This window comes from Apodemus sylvaticus, chromosome 2 (assembly GCF_947179515.1).
Source record: "Apodemus sylvaticus chromosome 2, mApoSyl1.1, whole genome shotgun sequence".
Lineage (NCBI taxonomy): Eukaryota > Metazoa > Chordata > Mammalia > Rodentia > Muridae > Apodemus > Apodemus sylvaticus.
The window spans coordinates 92,389,707-92,406,528 of NC_067473.1; the positions used below are offsets into that span (position 1 = coordinate 92,389,707).

At 39.8% G+C, this 16,822-nt stretch overlaps 1 protein-coding gene across 1 annotated transcript in view; it reads left to right on the top strand.

The window, feature by feature from the left end:
* The window catches only part of Prdm5 (PR/SET domain 5), a 182,674-nt gene that overhangs the window by 14,287 nt on the left and 151,565 nt on the right, over positions 1-16,822 (top strand). The window contains exon 2 of the mRNA XM_052173854.1: positions 631-714. Within this exon, the coding sequence (XP_052029814.1) occupies positions 631-714 (84 nt within the window). The remainder of the gene's footprint in view (positions 1-630; positions 715-16,822) is intronic.

Below are 16,822 nucleotides of genomic sequence, written 5' to 3' on the forward strand. Positions count from 1 at the left end.
AATTCTGTCCCATACACTCTATTTCCAGATACTTATTTTAATGAAGTTTAAGATTCAGTATTTGGAATGACAGCCTCAGTGATTCTCATGTAGTGGGCTTCAAAGCATACATTTTGAGATTTGCATAGATAAGAGAATGAGCATCAGATGCTGGAAAGGTTGGCAGGCAATTTTAAATCCTATTTATGAATGGTCTTCTTCAGAGAATGGTAAGCATACGGCTTTCCTATGTAAATATGGGTAAATTTATGCTTTCTATAGAAACCAGGTGAGTTCTGGCTGGTGGGCTTGTCTCTCAAGTGAGGCTTTTCATTTGAAAGCTCCTTCCAGAGGTTGTGAGGAGAATGGAGACAGAGAGCACAGTCTTCAGAGCTGTCAGAATTTGAAAGTGGAACAGTTTAACCCTTTTATGTTGACTTCTGTGTTGTGGGTTGAGGCTTTTAGACTAAAACAGATTAAACTGGACTTTAAAAAACATGGAAACATTTTGTATTATTATTGTAGCGCATATTAAATAATTAATATTTAAAACTGAAGATGTAGATGAACAAGATTCCAGAAGACGAACTGGTTTAATTTCGTAGGTGATTATTACATTGTTTCTTTTTCAATGTAATCATTGCTATACAGGGTGAAAAATTTGGACCGTTCGCTGGGGAGAAGCGGATGCCTGAAGACTTGGATGAAAATATGGACTACCGGCTGATGTGGGAGGTGAGGGTGCCCATTGCACATGAGGCATGCGCTCCTCTTTTCATGATACTGAGTGTGTAAGGCCGTTGAATCAGTAGTGGCTCCAGTTCCATCTTAGGTACTGAAAAATCATATTGTTTTTAAAGTTTTATTTTTTTTAAATTGTGTGTGTGTGTGTGTGTGTGTTTGTAGATGTGACTGAAGGTAGATGTTGAGTCTAGAAGAGGGTGTTAAATAGTCCTGCTTACCTGTGGCAGACCAGCCTTGGCATTTTGCTGTGGAGCCATCTTTGATGACCAGGAACGACTTCATTTTGCAGTTCAGCATTAAAAATATTAGACTGGTGAAATAGTCTGCTATACAATTTTTTGAGAACTCTGAAATTTAAATATTGTCATCAGCAATTATATTTTCTGTGTTTAAGGTTTAGATTTCAAAGCTAACTTGCAATTGAATTTAAAATTGAATTTTTGTAAATGAAATTGTGCTTAAATTTTAGTCTTTTTTTCCTCTATTGTGGTTGTAGTCATATAGAAGTAACTGCACTAGTAATTTGCATTAGTTGTTCAACCTTCAAAGGTAAGCTGTATATATCTTTAGGATGTACATGTTAGTAATTAAGATGTGGTAAACTGTCTTTACCATATGAAGTTTCTCTTCTGCGGGATTTGCATATGTGAATGTGTATTATTTATCATACAGATTTCACATTCCAGTTTTAATTACTTTTGTGGCCTCTAGTTGTTAGAAGAGGGTCCTGAAGATCAGGGCAAGGGAATCAGAGTCTTGGGGACAGTTGAAAGGGGTATTTGAAGACACCAGCACCAAGAATTCTGTTAGTTGGGCAAGAGATAAGGCATGTATAAATGGTTTAAAAGTCATAAGTCAGAAAACAAGTTTTTGTTTTGTATTGGTTTACTTTTGTGACAGGATCTCATGCATCTCAGGCTGGCTGAGAACATATTAAAAGAGATTCATTTCAAGGTTTACATCATGCAGTCATGGGATCTAAATGTGTAGACATAGTGGTTTGATGAGAATGTCCCCCATAGGACCAGATGTGTGAATATTTGGTCCCCAGTTGGTGCAACTGTTTGAGTAGGTTCCTTGCTGGAGGAAGTGTGTCATTTGGTGTGGGCTTTGAGGTTTTAAAAGCTATATACCATTTCCACTTATCTCTCTTTGCACCCTGCTTGCTCTTCCGGTGTCTATGTCTGCCATCTGCTGCCAACATTTCCTGCCATAGTGGACCCTTTTCCCTCTGGAACTTAAAGCCCCGCTAAACACTTCCTTCTGCAAAATTGCTTTGGTCATGGTGTGATATCACAGCAGTAGAAAAGTGACTAACTTAGAGGTGAGGCCCATAGGCTCAAAGCTCAGTTGAAGGGTAATGCTGTAGTCTTTAGGCAGATCTGCTTTTGGAAACCTGAGATCCTTCTCTTAAAACAATGAGCCAGTTAAGTGAGAGTCCTACTCTTTAAGTAATCTCTTTGACTTAAAGTGAACTTATTGTACAGAATGTCATGTTTAGTGTTTGGTTCATTCACTTAGTAAGACAACTTAGCTGGCTGACATATAAATTTATCACAGCATGTTATCTGCAAGCAAAACATACATATATGCATCCTACTGTTACTGACACTGCTGGTGAGGTATGCAGTTAAATGAAAAAAGGATTCCAAAAGGTTTTTGCAACACAAGGCCGGGGAGCAAAACCTAGCAACAGCCTACACTGTAATTCAAGTGGAAAATGTTATTGATACTGTCTTATTTTAGCATGCTGTTTCAATTGCTTATTTTTATGAATCTAAAATGTTTTTATGGCTTATAACATGTTTCTCTAGGGTCTTAATTTTCTCAGCAGTTCATTCTTTTACCATAAGGTTTTCAGAAATTAAATGTGACAAATGAACTCCAACTCCCCCCAAAAAAACCCCACAATATTTTAACAAGTTCCTAATGGTTTTTGATATTTTTTTAATCTGGAAATTTTAGTTATGAAACCAATGCTTTATACAGCTCAGATATTTTCAAGCAGATAGGGACTAATTTTATTCAGAAAAGGAATGTTTGAGAAACTGGAGTAAGTGTCCATGATTGCCAAAGAATGATACCCTGGACTCAAGTAGTATGTAAGTGCAGAGGGTTGATTCAGTAGAAGCCCAGCATCCTGGGGCTTTCCATCACCAAGACAGAGAGACAACCAAGTGAGCTTGAAGGCCTGATTTAAAGCATATTAGGGGAATCTGGGGTAGGCGACCTTTATCTTACTCCATCTCTAGGGACATTCTATTACTGGGGCATGGAAGCTGGAAACTGTTGCTGAGGAAGTAGCTGAGGAAGTCTGGTAACTGCTGCTGACCCATTGTCCTTGCCTCAGGCCAGATCGTGGGCAGCTTCTAAAGCTGGGACTTGCCTGGACTTGCCCAGGCCTGAACTACCCATTTGAAGCCTGTCATAGAGTCAGCCTAGCCTTCTCACCAAGTGTATGCCATGTTTCTGCATTACATATGGTGTTTTGGTAGCAGATCATTGGTTCCTATGGCCCTTCAATGTCTTCACTAGTTTAGTGTTACACAGTAGCATCCCCACTATTCTTACTCTGCTACTCACAGAAGTTTATGTATTTTTATTATTGGCAATGTTAGAGTCACATGATGATTGGTGTATTATCTTTATATTACTTTGAACTTAATATTAATGCTTTGAATGCATTACCATTTGTAAGGTCTAAAGGATACAACTGCCTGTTTCAAGCTTAGCCTTTCTCTCAGGATATTTGCTGTATTTAGTCCTCTCTATGTCCTTTCTTTCCCTTCTTTTCCCTCCCTTCTCTCTTTATTATTATTAATTTATATGTTGACAGTTTTTGTCCCTCAACTTTTATTTATCCCCCTTCTGAAGACCTTCTCCCTTCTCCCTCCAAGTTCCCAATGTACCTTTGTTAAAGTTTGGTCTGTTGCAATGTATTGTAATGCTAAATTCTATACTTCAAGATACTGGCCTAGGAGTGTCTTCTCATGTTAACAAGCATGCTGTGCAAACCTTGTTCCTCGATTTAAAACTATTGTTAAATAACATTGACTACAGCCAATTACTGGAAGGATTAGCTGCCACAGCCTTGACATACCCCTAAGGCAGAATTTCATTGCCCATTTCCCATTGGCTGTATTCTTTCCACCCCTTTTCCTGGTGTGCCTTGGGAACTTATTTACCTATCCCATTTAAGGGTGAACATTCTGTAGTCTTTTCTTGCATTCACTGCTGTTCACTGCAAATACAAGTGTGTTTGATTGAGGCTGGGATCTTTGCTAGTGTAGGGCATAAACCTAAGTATTTAGGAGGCATCTTGACAAGTCCATTTATAAGCAAAAGAAGTAGTTTCATCTCTAGTACATGTAATCTCCCCAAATCTGAGTCTTTGATCAACTCCACAGTACGAGTCTTGAATTATTTTCTGTGGAGCAGGCCACTGATCCAATCAGAAGTTAGTTGGTTATCCCCATAACAGTTAGGCCACTATTATATCAATAGGCCCGATTTGCTAGGAAAGTTGGCATTACAGCATACTGTCTATGTTCAGAGCTGAGAAAGACAAGACCATTGCTGCTTTTTTCCCTGACTGCTGGCATAGCAACTGATGCCACTGTGAAGCATAACCAGGTACAAGGAAGCTGCCCTTGTGATTCCAGCCTTGTTTGCTGTGGTTTGTAACCACGATGGATGTGTCTTTATTAGCAGGCTCTTTTGGAGTCCCATGGGACTTTCTCTCCAACAACTCACGTGGAGGTATCCCACACTTGGCACTAGGATTAATAACACATGCTTTCTGAGATTGTCATTATGTAGGTATAGATGGTACTTCTGTTCAAATTCCACCTTTTCCCTTCCCTCCCCTCCTCTCTCTTCCTTCTTTTGTCTTTTCTTCTCTTCCCTCCTTCCCCTGACCTTCCCTTCTTTCCTTCATATGTATTCTTTTCCCCTTCCCTCTTTTCCTCTCCTTTATCTGATGTTCATTTATTGTCAGCTAGTTTCTGCTTTGTGTTGGGGTTTTGTCTAAGCTCCACCCCACACCTACCTGGCAATAGCCAGGTATGCCCCGCCCCAGAGATCTGGCCCACTATAAGAGGGGCTACTTGCCCCTCCTCTCTCTCTTTGCTCTCCGTTCTCCCATACTCTCTCACCTCTCTGCCCCTGGGGCTCTTCACCCCCTCCACGTGGTCATGACCGGCCTCCTCTCTCTCTCTCTCTCTCTCTCTCTCTCTCTCTCTCTCTCTCTCCCTCTCTCTCTCTCTCTACCTCTAACTCCCATCCCCTATTCTGAATAAACTCTATTCTATACCATGTCTGTGTGTGTGTGGTCCCTCAGGGGCAGAGGTGTCCAGGCAAGGGCCCGCCTGGACACCTTCCCCCACGCCGCCTAGCCACACTCACCTAACCCCCTATACTCCCCCCTTTAAGCCCCTTCCTCATCCTGCTGCCGAAAGTCCTCCAATGGTGCCCAAAGTCCTTCACTTTGTCCAGTTGTGCTGTAGGCAGAGGGAAGAAAGTTTGTTAGTGGTTGGTGTTCTGAGGCGATATTAAAAAACAAAACAAAACAAGCAATCAAACAAAAATACAAACAGAGAACACCTTTTGAAGTACATAGATTTCCTAATCTCCCTGGTCTAATCTTCTCCATTATTGTGGTACATAGCTGCTTCATAGCATGTAGTTACACGTGGTAGACGCTTTTACTCATTTAGTGTTGGTAACACCAGGATTCAGAAAGAGCAGAAAGAAAGGAGAATAACTAGCCCTCCAATTGGGTCTTTCCTGGAACTCTTATTTATTTTCAAAGGAGACAAGAATACCTTGGTCTGGAGGTCAAATCAACCAGTTATTGAAAAATATGTCAGATATGCCCTATCCATTATTTACAACCATGCTGTTCCTCTGACTCATCCTACTTATATTGTAGCTATTCCATATGGGCCAGGTGCCAATGTTGTAATAAGATAGCATGAGGCATAGTTCTTTCTCAGTTCATATTTGTATTGTGTTTATGGTGACAATGATTCTCATGGTCAAGACAGGAGCTCCTGATGGCCATTTTATGTTAAACCATTGGGAGGCATTAGCCATTGTGATTACTGATACATATCAGCTTCTGGCAGCATGGACAGGTCACAATGGGATCTTGTGAGCTATTGGGAATTCTGTCATTGCTGGGCACTCTTCCTGTACACCAGGTGAGGAAGGATGTATCAAGTCAGGAACTAGTGGCTTAGCTGCCATCCCAGGATTTCCTTGTTACAGCTCTTTCACAAGGCAGTCATTGAAACAGCTCTCTCAGATGGTAGTCAACAAAATAGCTTGTGTTCTCTATTCAGGGTGAAAAAGGACTATATAAACCTTGGAAAGTGGGAAGGGGTTCTTCTTAGGTCGAAATCTCATTGGATGTGGCTTAAGATACAAAGGATTCCTCATTTGCATGGAGGCATTCAAAAGTTGAACCTGTAGTTTCCTAAGGATTTTGTGTAGAGTGTGAGTGTGGGGGTTGGGCTCAGATCAGGTAGAAAGGAGGAAGCCCTGCTGGGAAAGGGAATCCTCTGTTTTGCTCCCAGCTCAGGGAGCTGCCAGGACATGGAAGACCATGACCTTTAAATAGCGGGATTTCCCACATTATTTGAAAGTAAAGAATATCTCCAGGAGAATGTTGCATTTCTTAGGCTTTAGGCCAGCCGTGTGACCTGAGATTAAAGCCAGTGCATGACCACAGATGTTTCCCATGAACACTTTGGTGGTATGTGCCCACTTATCTGTAGTGTAGTCTCTCCACTTAATTAGGAATCCCTTTGCCAGTTGGTTTGGAGTTAGAACTACATTTCCTTCCATTTTATTTTCTTAGACTCATCTCTAAGACTAAAATATGTCCATGTACTATTGCTAAAGCTCTCAGTAATGCTTTGTTTTTAAAGCTCCATCATTCAGTCCTGTGATGCTTTCTTAGATAGTTCACATCACAGTTCAGTTACCTCTCTCTAGCACGTACCTTGACAGTTTGTGCATTCACTGGCCACTTGCCCGTGACCATTTGCAGATGTTCTGAAGAGGGCACTGTAGTAGCTTCTGTGTGAACCCTTCATATAGATATTCTTTGCTGGCTGTGGGTTTCCCTATCCTTTCCTAAAACAAAACCAAAAGCAAACAGAAAATAAAACAAAACAAAAAAACCCAAACACCTGGTCCTGCCTGCAGGAGTTTTGTGTCATACTTATTCTGTTGTGTCAAAGTGTTCTTGAAACATGATATTTGGTTCTAACTTTTCTAGTAGCACCATTTCCTCTCAAGCTTTGCATCTGTGCTGAGATGACAGAGGTCTTAGTGTGTCTGTCTCTTCTCTCTGTTCCACACTCTCTATGCTCATGTTTGCCCTTCTGCCTTTGAACAACTCACAATACAGTTGAGTGTCCATGGTGATTCCATATGCACAGAGCAGATGGCGTGTCCAGATAAGTAACTTTGGGTGTTCTCTCTTGAGAAGGAACAGTTAAGAACTAATGCTCAGATTCTCTAAGAATCAAGTAAAAACTTGATATCCAAATTCTAGTATTATCAATAGGAAAAAAATCTCTTTTACTTAGATTCATATCAATTTTTTGTTATCATATCATCAAACTTAAAGAAAAAGCATGTGTCAACCCAAGGAACATTAGGAACAAAGCAAATAGACCATAAACTTCGATTTTGAAAAAGTACCTTTCTCTTAAGAGGATTCCAGTTGTAAAACAAAGTTTGGGATACAAAGTACTGAGAAGCAATCTGCTTTACCTGTTAGAGACTGAGGAGCAGGAGGTGGACAAACCCTACATCTTGCTAGCAGTGCCACCAATCTAGCCAGGCCTCTCATTCCAAGATACCAGTTATGGAGATGAGTAATGGTAAAGGCAGAGGAGAACAAAGGATGGCAGGAGTTCATTTACTGATAGGAACTTTAGGTTTAGACAGAGGAAGAATAGAGGCAGTAGAAGAATAGAGGCAGTAGTATAAAGTACTCATAGGTAAGTGTCTTGCTCAGGTGTGGCTTTGCCCACCATTGTCTCTGCCTGGGTCTTGCAAAGTGGTACAATGGATTGTTAAACTGTCAATCATGTCATCCCTGAGAGAACCCAAGCCGTTCCTATGACCCGTGCCAGCGTGCAGTCTTCCTAGCATAGATGTTTGTTTTCATCTTAGGATGGTCAGTTTTTGGCATTTGAGGTGATTGCAGGTTTAGGACAGTGTGCCTTCAGCCTAAAATGGGAAAGAGACAGGATAGGTAGACAGACATCCTGGTGATTTCCATGGCCATGCAGGGTCAAGAGAGGTACAGACAAAATGGAGACAGAAGTGGAAGGTTTTCACTGTGTTTAACTGGCTCCAAGTGAAGAGTCACTGTGTTTTAACAAAAGCAGTCTTTCAGTAAGGACACTTAAAATTTAACATTCTGTTACTTTCCTGAACTCATTGACTGGCGAGCAGTGAAGAAAACTTTTTTTTTCTCATAAGCCCAAGGCTATTGGGATTGCCAGAATCATTAATCATTACTGCCCACTAGATACCCACATATGGTAAGATACAGTATTTTAATCTGCTGTAATTGTACTCAGTTTAGTCTGCAGAAAAGAGTAAATATTATTACTATTACTGTTATATGTAAATATTTTCAAAATATTTCTCTTTAAATATTTGAGGTTTATGGATGCTTTTGTGAAGATTGTAGATTTCCTATAGATATGGCATTGTTTGAGTGCTCCATGCTGGAACTGACGGCATTTCAAAAAGCTATTGATAGCCGTCATTGTAGACTTCTTTTGGAACTTCCTTCTCAGCCTCTAGTCAGCACATCTCTTCACTCTGGGGTGGTCCCTACTTCTCTCTGCCATTGATTCTACTCCATCAAGAGCACACAGGAGCCATGTGAAGAGGAACATCTCTACATTATTAATGAGTGGGTAATAACTCTGAAGTTTATGTGTCTCCAGAAAATTTACACAGAGTATGTGACTGAGGCCCCAGCCAAGAGTAGGGACATTATAGTGTCTCTTACATCCTGATATTAGAACCACTTGTGGCAAAAATTAGGTCTACAATGTGGATTCTGGATGTGTTTCTGACTCAGTTCCAGGCTCTAACTGGATGAATGGCAGCCAGAGAAGGGAGAGAGGTTTGGTGTTGTGTCCCTTACACTTCAGGTCCTCCGCTAGATACAGCAGATCCTTGGCTATGGGTCAGAGAAGAATTTCAAGACACAGGGAAGCATCAGGGGTTTATTAAGATAAGGGACGGTACATAATGTAGACTGAGGCTTGGGCATTCAGGAGGAGGACATTCTTACGCACCTCCATAGTGCTATGTGGATTTTAAAGTTATTTTGTTCAAAGGATGAGATCTGCAACCAGGTTTAAAGATTAATTGCGCAAGTTTTAAAATTATGTAAAACAAAACCAACCAACCAACCAACAAACCAAATAAAAACCAAAAAATGAGACAAGTGCTTTTACTTGCCTGGAACAATAATGGAGAAAATCATTCCTAAGGAATGTCCTGTGTGAATGAGGTGGCTTGGTGGTTTTATGAGGCACTTTGATTAGCTTTATGGGTGAGAGAGGGTGCCAGGACTGTTAAATGCAAGGCACAAACATTCTTTCTCTGTGTAAGCAAGCAGAGTTAGTTGATTTTAATGTCTCTGAAATGTGTTTTGGAAGACACACTATCCCTTTTCATCAGCTCTGTTAAAATTTTAGACTTGTAGCCAGTCCCACCTCAATTTTCCCTGGCTGTTTCTGTAGAGGGTTGAAGATGTAATGACAAATCAGATTGCAAGGGTTCTTCTGCTGGAGGAAGGAGTCATAAGGAAATTTAAGCAGCAGAAGAGTGACGTCTGATGCATGCCTCAGGGAGTGACTGCATCTGAGACACAGGCTGTGGTGAGGTACGAGCAGCACTATCTGAGGGGAGGCAGCCATATCCTGGCTCTTGTGGTCCAGTACTGATTTCCTCCTGCTTAGGATTTGGATCTTGGTGATGGAGTCGGTGAGATGTGACAAACATTGGACTTAACAAACACTGAGAGGGCTTCCTGCTGCTGCTCTGTTGAAAGACAAAAATCAAGAGTGACTTTGGGATGTTCATTCTGAGTGTGTTCTGGGTACAATGTGCTTGTGATCCTTAGTGATGATTGTTAGCTTGAAAGGACCTGAATAATGCTGAAGGCAGACTTCAGAGTTATTTAGATTAGGTTAACTTCTGAAAGATTATGTTGACTGTTAATAAAGGTGGGAAAATTCGTTCTAATAGTAAGTCATACTTATGCCTGGGCTTGGTCCTGTAATTCATGGAAGGACATTGAACAAAGTCATTTCTTTGTTTTTAGACAGCGGGCACAGTGTGGACGGTGGACACTTATCTCAGGCTCATAGGGCTGACTTTCCTACCATGATGGTCTAGGTAGAGCCTTGAACTATGAGCCAAAACAAAAGCAACAAGCAGTTGCTTCTGGCAGAAGATTTGATCATAGCAATAGGACAAATAACCAACATGGTGGTACATTTAATGAAAGGGCACTTGGACAGAGATGGGATGACACAATGGACTCAGTTTCCAAACCTGAAGAGATATCTTATTTTGTTGTCTAGCTATGATCTTTACACAGTATATACTAAAACATAAATTTACTTGAATAAATGTTTATGTCCTAGTTAATATTCAATATATAACCTATGATTTTAATTTAGCCTTCTTAGAAAATATATGATTTGGCAGGTAAAAAACCAACAACTTATTGATTGCCTCATTGTAGACAACTTTGTTTCCTTTTTCATGAAGAGAAGATTGAACTGAAACTCAGTCTGTAAAGATGCTCCCTGCTTGGATATTGAAGAAGACATTTTGTTTGCATGTTTGTTTTTTTTTTCTATCGTGGTTGTTTTCTACTGGTTACAGCTGCTCTGCTGTTCTGATTCTCTGTTGATTCAGTACCAGTTCTCCAATGTGTTTTCGTTTTTGCAAAAAAAAAAAGTTTTCAACTGTTTGAAATCTTTTATTTTTTTATTGTTTATAAAAAATCCTTTTAGGTGCAAAGAAGGTTCTTTATGAAATGTGTTTCTTTTGCAGATGGTAACATTTTTAGGTTCCAAATGGAACCACTTAGTGGAGACATTAGTGGAAAAATACCACCTATGAAGCCTTGAGAATGCTAGAACCAGGGACACAAATGTCGGGTAGGACATCCCTCCTGCCTCTGGTCTTTCAGCTGGAGAGGCAGGCCAGGGAATATTAGTTCCTTTTTTTCTTTCTTTCTTTTTTTTTTTTCCTGGTTTTTTGAGACAGGGTTTCTCTGTGTAGCCCTGGCTGTCCTGAAACTTACTCCGTAGACCATGCTGGCCTCAAATTCAGAAATCCGCCTGCCTCTGCCTCCCAAGTACTGGGATTAAAGGTGTGCACCACCACTGCCCAGCTAACAGATTTCTACACTTGATCTTAGCCAAAAGGCCAAGAAGAAGCTAACAGATTTCTTTATTTGAGGAGTACACCTGTGATCATTGCAGTCTGACCCTGACTTGAAGCATGGCTGGAATTTTATCTGACAGATGCCACTGTTCACAATTGTAAGCAACTTTGACCTCTTAAATAATAAAGTCCATGATATGAAAGAAGACACTCAATTGTTGATCTCGCTACAGGGATGTTTGGTAACCAGCTAGCTGATGAAATTCAATTTTTATCGATCTCATTTTTCCTTTGGTAGTGACTTAGTCTCACTGTTGGCAGATACCATGGAAGAGTTTATGTTTGTGTTCCTATACTGAATGATATATGATTTATTTGAGTAATTTCCTAAGCACATTAAGGCATTATGGTAAAAATTTAGTTAACTCCATAAGAAAACTTGAGAAAGCATTTCAGACCCCTAAAAAGTCCTCTTGACAGATGAATGTATGCTTTATGGAAGTAAGCATAGTAGAATTGTAAATTCTATTCATAAAATAGTAGAATTGAGGGATTCCTATCAGTTTTAGTGCTTATTACAGAAGTAAAAAAACCAAAAGAACTTAATAAAATTAATGGCTACCTTATTTTCCAAATGTTTTTTAGATTTCTAGTTATCTATTACAAAAGAGCATGGACTTTAAGAAAGCGTGATGCTAGCAGGATATATTCATTAGTTTTGTTCTTGTATTTGTTATTTTTCTATTACTTTGATAAAACACCAGAGCCAAAGTAGCTTGTAGAAGGAAGGGTTTATTCGGGGTCTATTTTATGGTTGTAGCACCATCATGTAGCGAAGCTTTCTATTGCTGTGATAAAATAAAACAATAAAATCAAAGGAAGGGTGCATTTGAGTTTATGAAAGCAGATGAGATAAGATATGAGAAGACAAGAGTCCATCACCATATAGCAGGGAAGCATGCCAGCAAGCAGTCCTAGCAGCAGTCGGGCATGGTGGCTGGAGCATGAGCTGCCATCTCTCTCATCTTAAAACCTCTAGCATGAAGAAGAGAGAGGGGTTTGGCTAGCAGTGGCATGACTCTTTAATCTCTCAATGCTCACCTTCAATGACTTCCCTCTATATCAAAGACACAGAACCCACGCCTCCCCAAGGAGCTCCATGTATTCAAAACCAAGTATTCAAATGGCAGAGGCTATAGGAAACATGTTCAGTGCTACAATACAGCCCCAGCAAGTACGGAAGACCGCTAACTTCATAGCAAGAAAGGTTTATTTGGCTTACAGTTGGAGGATTTTAAACTCAAGTCTATGAATGCTATTGCCTCTGGAAAGGAAATGGCTGGTGTCACATTATCATAGGAACATTTGTGTTAGTGGTCATACCTTGAGACAGTAGCAGAGAATGGGGAAGGCCAGGCTTTCTGCTTTTATAACAATTTTCTTGTATTAACTTTGGATAGCAGTATAACTCTGAGGGGTCATATGTAAATTATCTTCTTAGTTTTTGTTAAACTTACGTGTATGAGTGTAGGATATGCACAGTTTAAAAGACACTTGGAGAAGTAGCTTCTCTCCAAGAAGAGAGCTGTGTAGGTCCCAGGGATGGAACTCAGGTAGTTAGACTTGGAGGCTGTAACTGCGGCCTTTCCCACCAATGCCCCAATTCTCAATAATGACTTGGAGGCTGTTTATGTATGAATAAATGCCTAGGCCATAAGCTTGGGATTGTTCTCCAATTAGCTGTACCTAAATCACTTTCTATCATAACTTGTATTACCAACTTAAAAACGATAACTTGTATTATCTTTTTATAATTTAAAACATTTTCTTAAATCCTAAACATCTTAAGCTTAACTGTGAGATTATAACTATCTAATCTTCAACCCCAGTTGAGAACTGAGAAGGAATAAATATTACCTGCGTATGAAGGCTGTGCAGAACAAGAGGCTTCCAAAGCTAAACAAATGACAGAGGTTTCTGGCTGCTGGGCCTTCACCCAAGGGTTCTCTGAGGTTTCTGACTGCCTGGGCAGTCACCCCAAGGGCTTGGGGCACCGTCTCCAGCCTCCTGGCCCAGAATATTTGATAGACTGTTTTTGCGAAGCAGGAATTATGAAGGGCTCGCCTAACTTGTCAGCCGACTTCCCTGCATCCCATTTGCCCAGTTTGGGCAGAACACTGTCAAGAGTTGAAGAAAGGGCAGTTCCTTGGCAAGTCACTAGCTTGCCACATGGAAGTGACTCAGATGGAGGTTCTTCAGTGCACGCCATCTTCTCTTTGGTAGAATGGGTGCTGCCCAGAGCAGACATCTCTCACTGTCAGGAAGAGTCTTATAGAAATAAAACATTTTTAAATGTCATATTATATAGATCTCTGGGATTTTTGAAGGCTCTCTTTCTTTCTACAGTATATCTGAACTGCTTCTTTCTAGCTCTCTACTATCTGCTTAACTTGGAAAACATCTGTAGGAAGCTAAGTGAAGCTTATTCCTGTAATTAACTAAACTACACTCTAACATGACCATAAGTTTGATTGAGTAATTAACTTGCATTTGTTATTTATCCTAAACCGTTTGTAATAGCAGCTTTCAAAAGAACTAGAACTTAACATTGCATTTTTAAGAATTATAGAGGGACAGTATCTTAAACAAGAGTTGAAACACATACAACACACACACACACACACACACACACACACAAATACACACACACACTGTTGTAGCAAAATGTAACCTTAAGTTTGCATCCATATATAAAGTCCATACAAATGTAAAATATTTGGCTTGTTGATGTTCTTTGGTCCTAAAGTATATTCAATAATCTACTTTTTTATCTCATATTCCTATATCCCCCATTTTCTTTTCATCACATTTCACCCCCAACATTTCTCCTAACATTAGACAGGAAAGAAAGAAAGATAGAAAAAAAGAAAGAGAAAAATAAATACTTGAATCTAACTTCTTTGACTTTGTTCCTTCTTGACCAAGATCATTAGCCACTTACCCACTTGAATCACCAAAAAACACCCACCCCACCTCTTTGGAATTGGGTATTGTTCTCTTAAAATTGCTTTCTGATATCTGGGACATTAATTCCTTTTTTTTTTTTAAAGAAAATTGGGATATTGGCCAGTCTTAAGAAAGCTAGCTGTAACATTTCCTCCATCTCTGCTCCATCCCCTGTGCCTGTATTTCTTGTAGACAAGATAAGTTTGGTGTCCCCATCGCTGCATCAGGGTTCTTGCCTAGCCCTAGGGGCAGCTTTCCCAGGCCCCGTATTCCCAATGCTGTGAGTCACAGCTAAGAGCATCTCCATTGATTTTTGGGCACCTCCCTGATCTCAGGTCTCTATGTCTTCCTGGAGATGTCTCCTATCTTCCCTCCACCCCTGGAAGTTGTAGATTTCCATTCATTCCCATGGCCATGCGGCCATCTCCCCTATCTATCCCCACCCACTCCTTTCCTAATCTCCTCTTCCACCCAGTTCCCTCCCTCCATCTGCCTTCCATAACCATTCCCTTCCTTCTTCTGAGTGAGGCTCCAGCATCCTGGTTTGTGCCCTCCTTCTTGTCCAGCCTTCTTGTGTTTGTGGAGTATAGGAAGGGTATCCTGTATTTTATGGCTAATATTTACTTATATATGAATACATACCATGCAGGTACTTTTGGTACTGAGCTACCTCATTCAGGATGATATTCTGAAGATCCATTCATTTGTCAGCAAAATTAATGTTGTCTTTATTTTATTTAAACTGCAGAATAGTATTCCACTATGTAGATGTAACATATTTTCTTTATCCATTCTTCAGTAGAGGGACATCTAGGTTGTTTCCAGTTTTTGGTTATTAGGAATAAAGCTGCTATGAAGATAGTTGAGCAAGTGTCTTTGTGGGATGGGATGGTGAGCATCTTTTGGGTGTATGCCCAGGAGTGGTATAGCTAGATCTTGAGGTAGAACTCTTTCGGAACGGTTTTCTGAGAAATTTACAAAATGAGTTCCAAAATGGTTGTATAAATTTGCACTCCCACCAGCAGTGGCAGAGTGTTCCCTTTGCTCCAATGAGCTATCACTTGAATTTTTGATCTTAGCCATTCTGATAGGTGTAAAGTGGAATCTCAGAATTGTTTTGAATTGCATAAAATGCAATATTTTAAAGAGGTTTTTTTGATACAGGATCTCACTAAATAGTCCAAGCTAGCTTTGAGCTCACTGTGTAGCCTAGTCTGATCTTGCACTTGCAATCTTGTCTCAAGATAACAGGCACGTGCCATTCTGCCCAGACACAGGTTTATTTACTTGCACAGAGTACATTTTATTTACTTGCACTGTGAATTGAATGTCAGGTTGTAAGTAAAGCTGTGTATAACACATGCATATGTGCTCTCATTTTGGTATTATGTAGAAATGTATCTCTGATTAGGGTTGATGAATAATTCAAAAGAATTTAAATACTCTCAATGTACTAACCTTTGAATTTTTAGTTGAATATTTTATATAGACAGCATGGGCTATAATGAAATTATACATTAAAATTAAAATTTTGAATTTTGTGGAAATATATATATATATATATATGATTTCTATGAAACAGAAGATATATACATAAAATGATTGATTACATTATTTTATAATTATATTACCTTGCCTAGTATGAAAGTGTGAATGTGGAGAAATTTATTAAGAAGGTGGAGTATCGATGCGGGAGAAGAGGCAACAGGAATCCTGAAGATGGAAAGTCGAGCATGTGGACTCAGTGAGCACTTGCGGGCAGACCGGGAGTAGAACATGTGGACATGAGTGTATGCACATGCTTACTCATACCTGTGGTGTCCCTAGCTTTAGTTACATTTACTGTCACAGGCTGTGGTTTTCTGATCTTTCTGTTCTACCATTTATTCTTCACTAAAACTTGGCTGAAAGTGGCCAACAACAGCCGTGCCTCAGTGCGATGCTATAGTGTCTTAAACTTTCTTCTAACAAGCTGTGTGTGTGTAACAAGGACTGTGTGTAGACTAGAGATGGGATGTTAGGATGCTGGAAAGAATTAGATAATTGCATTTGGTGGATTTTGGAGTTCTTTGTGGCCCCAGTTTCTAAACAGAAGGGTATGTTTATGGGTTGAATTATTTATGAAGTGTCAGTTATAATAGAGACAGGACTGGATTCTGCTCTTTTATATCCTAGTGTGGGTTGATGTATGCTATTCTTTGCTTACATCTAAAAATAATAATTCCAGAGAACTTTCCAAAGTTTTTTTTTAATGATAACCTTTTAAATAAGCTTCATGGCAACCATAACATTGTATAACATGGGGTAAGTCTTTTCTGTGAGACTCTGAATGCCTTCATTTGGGTGAGAATAGGGGAAAATTTTCTTGCTGCCACTGGACTGCTCAAGGCTTCCTTCAAGTTCACTATGGTACCTTTTATCTTCACCTTTTCTTTAATAGTTCACCTATATTTTCTGCCCACTTTTCTTTCTCTGCTCTTCTTTCTGACCAAGCTCTAACTGTACTAATACATGTGTATACATGTACAACACATGCTACACATGTGTATTCACATGTACATATATATGCATTTACACATGAGTTCACACACACTCATGTTAACACACATGCACACACATGTGTACACACATGCATGCATTTACATATACA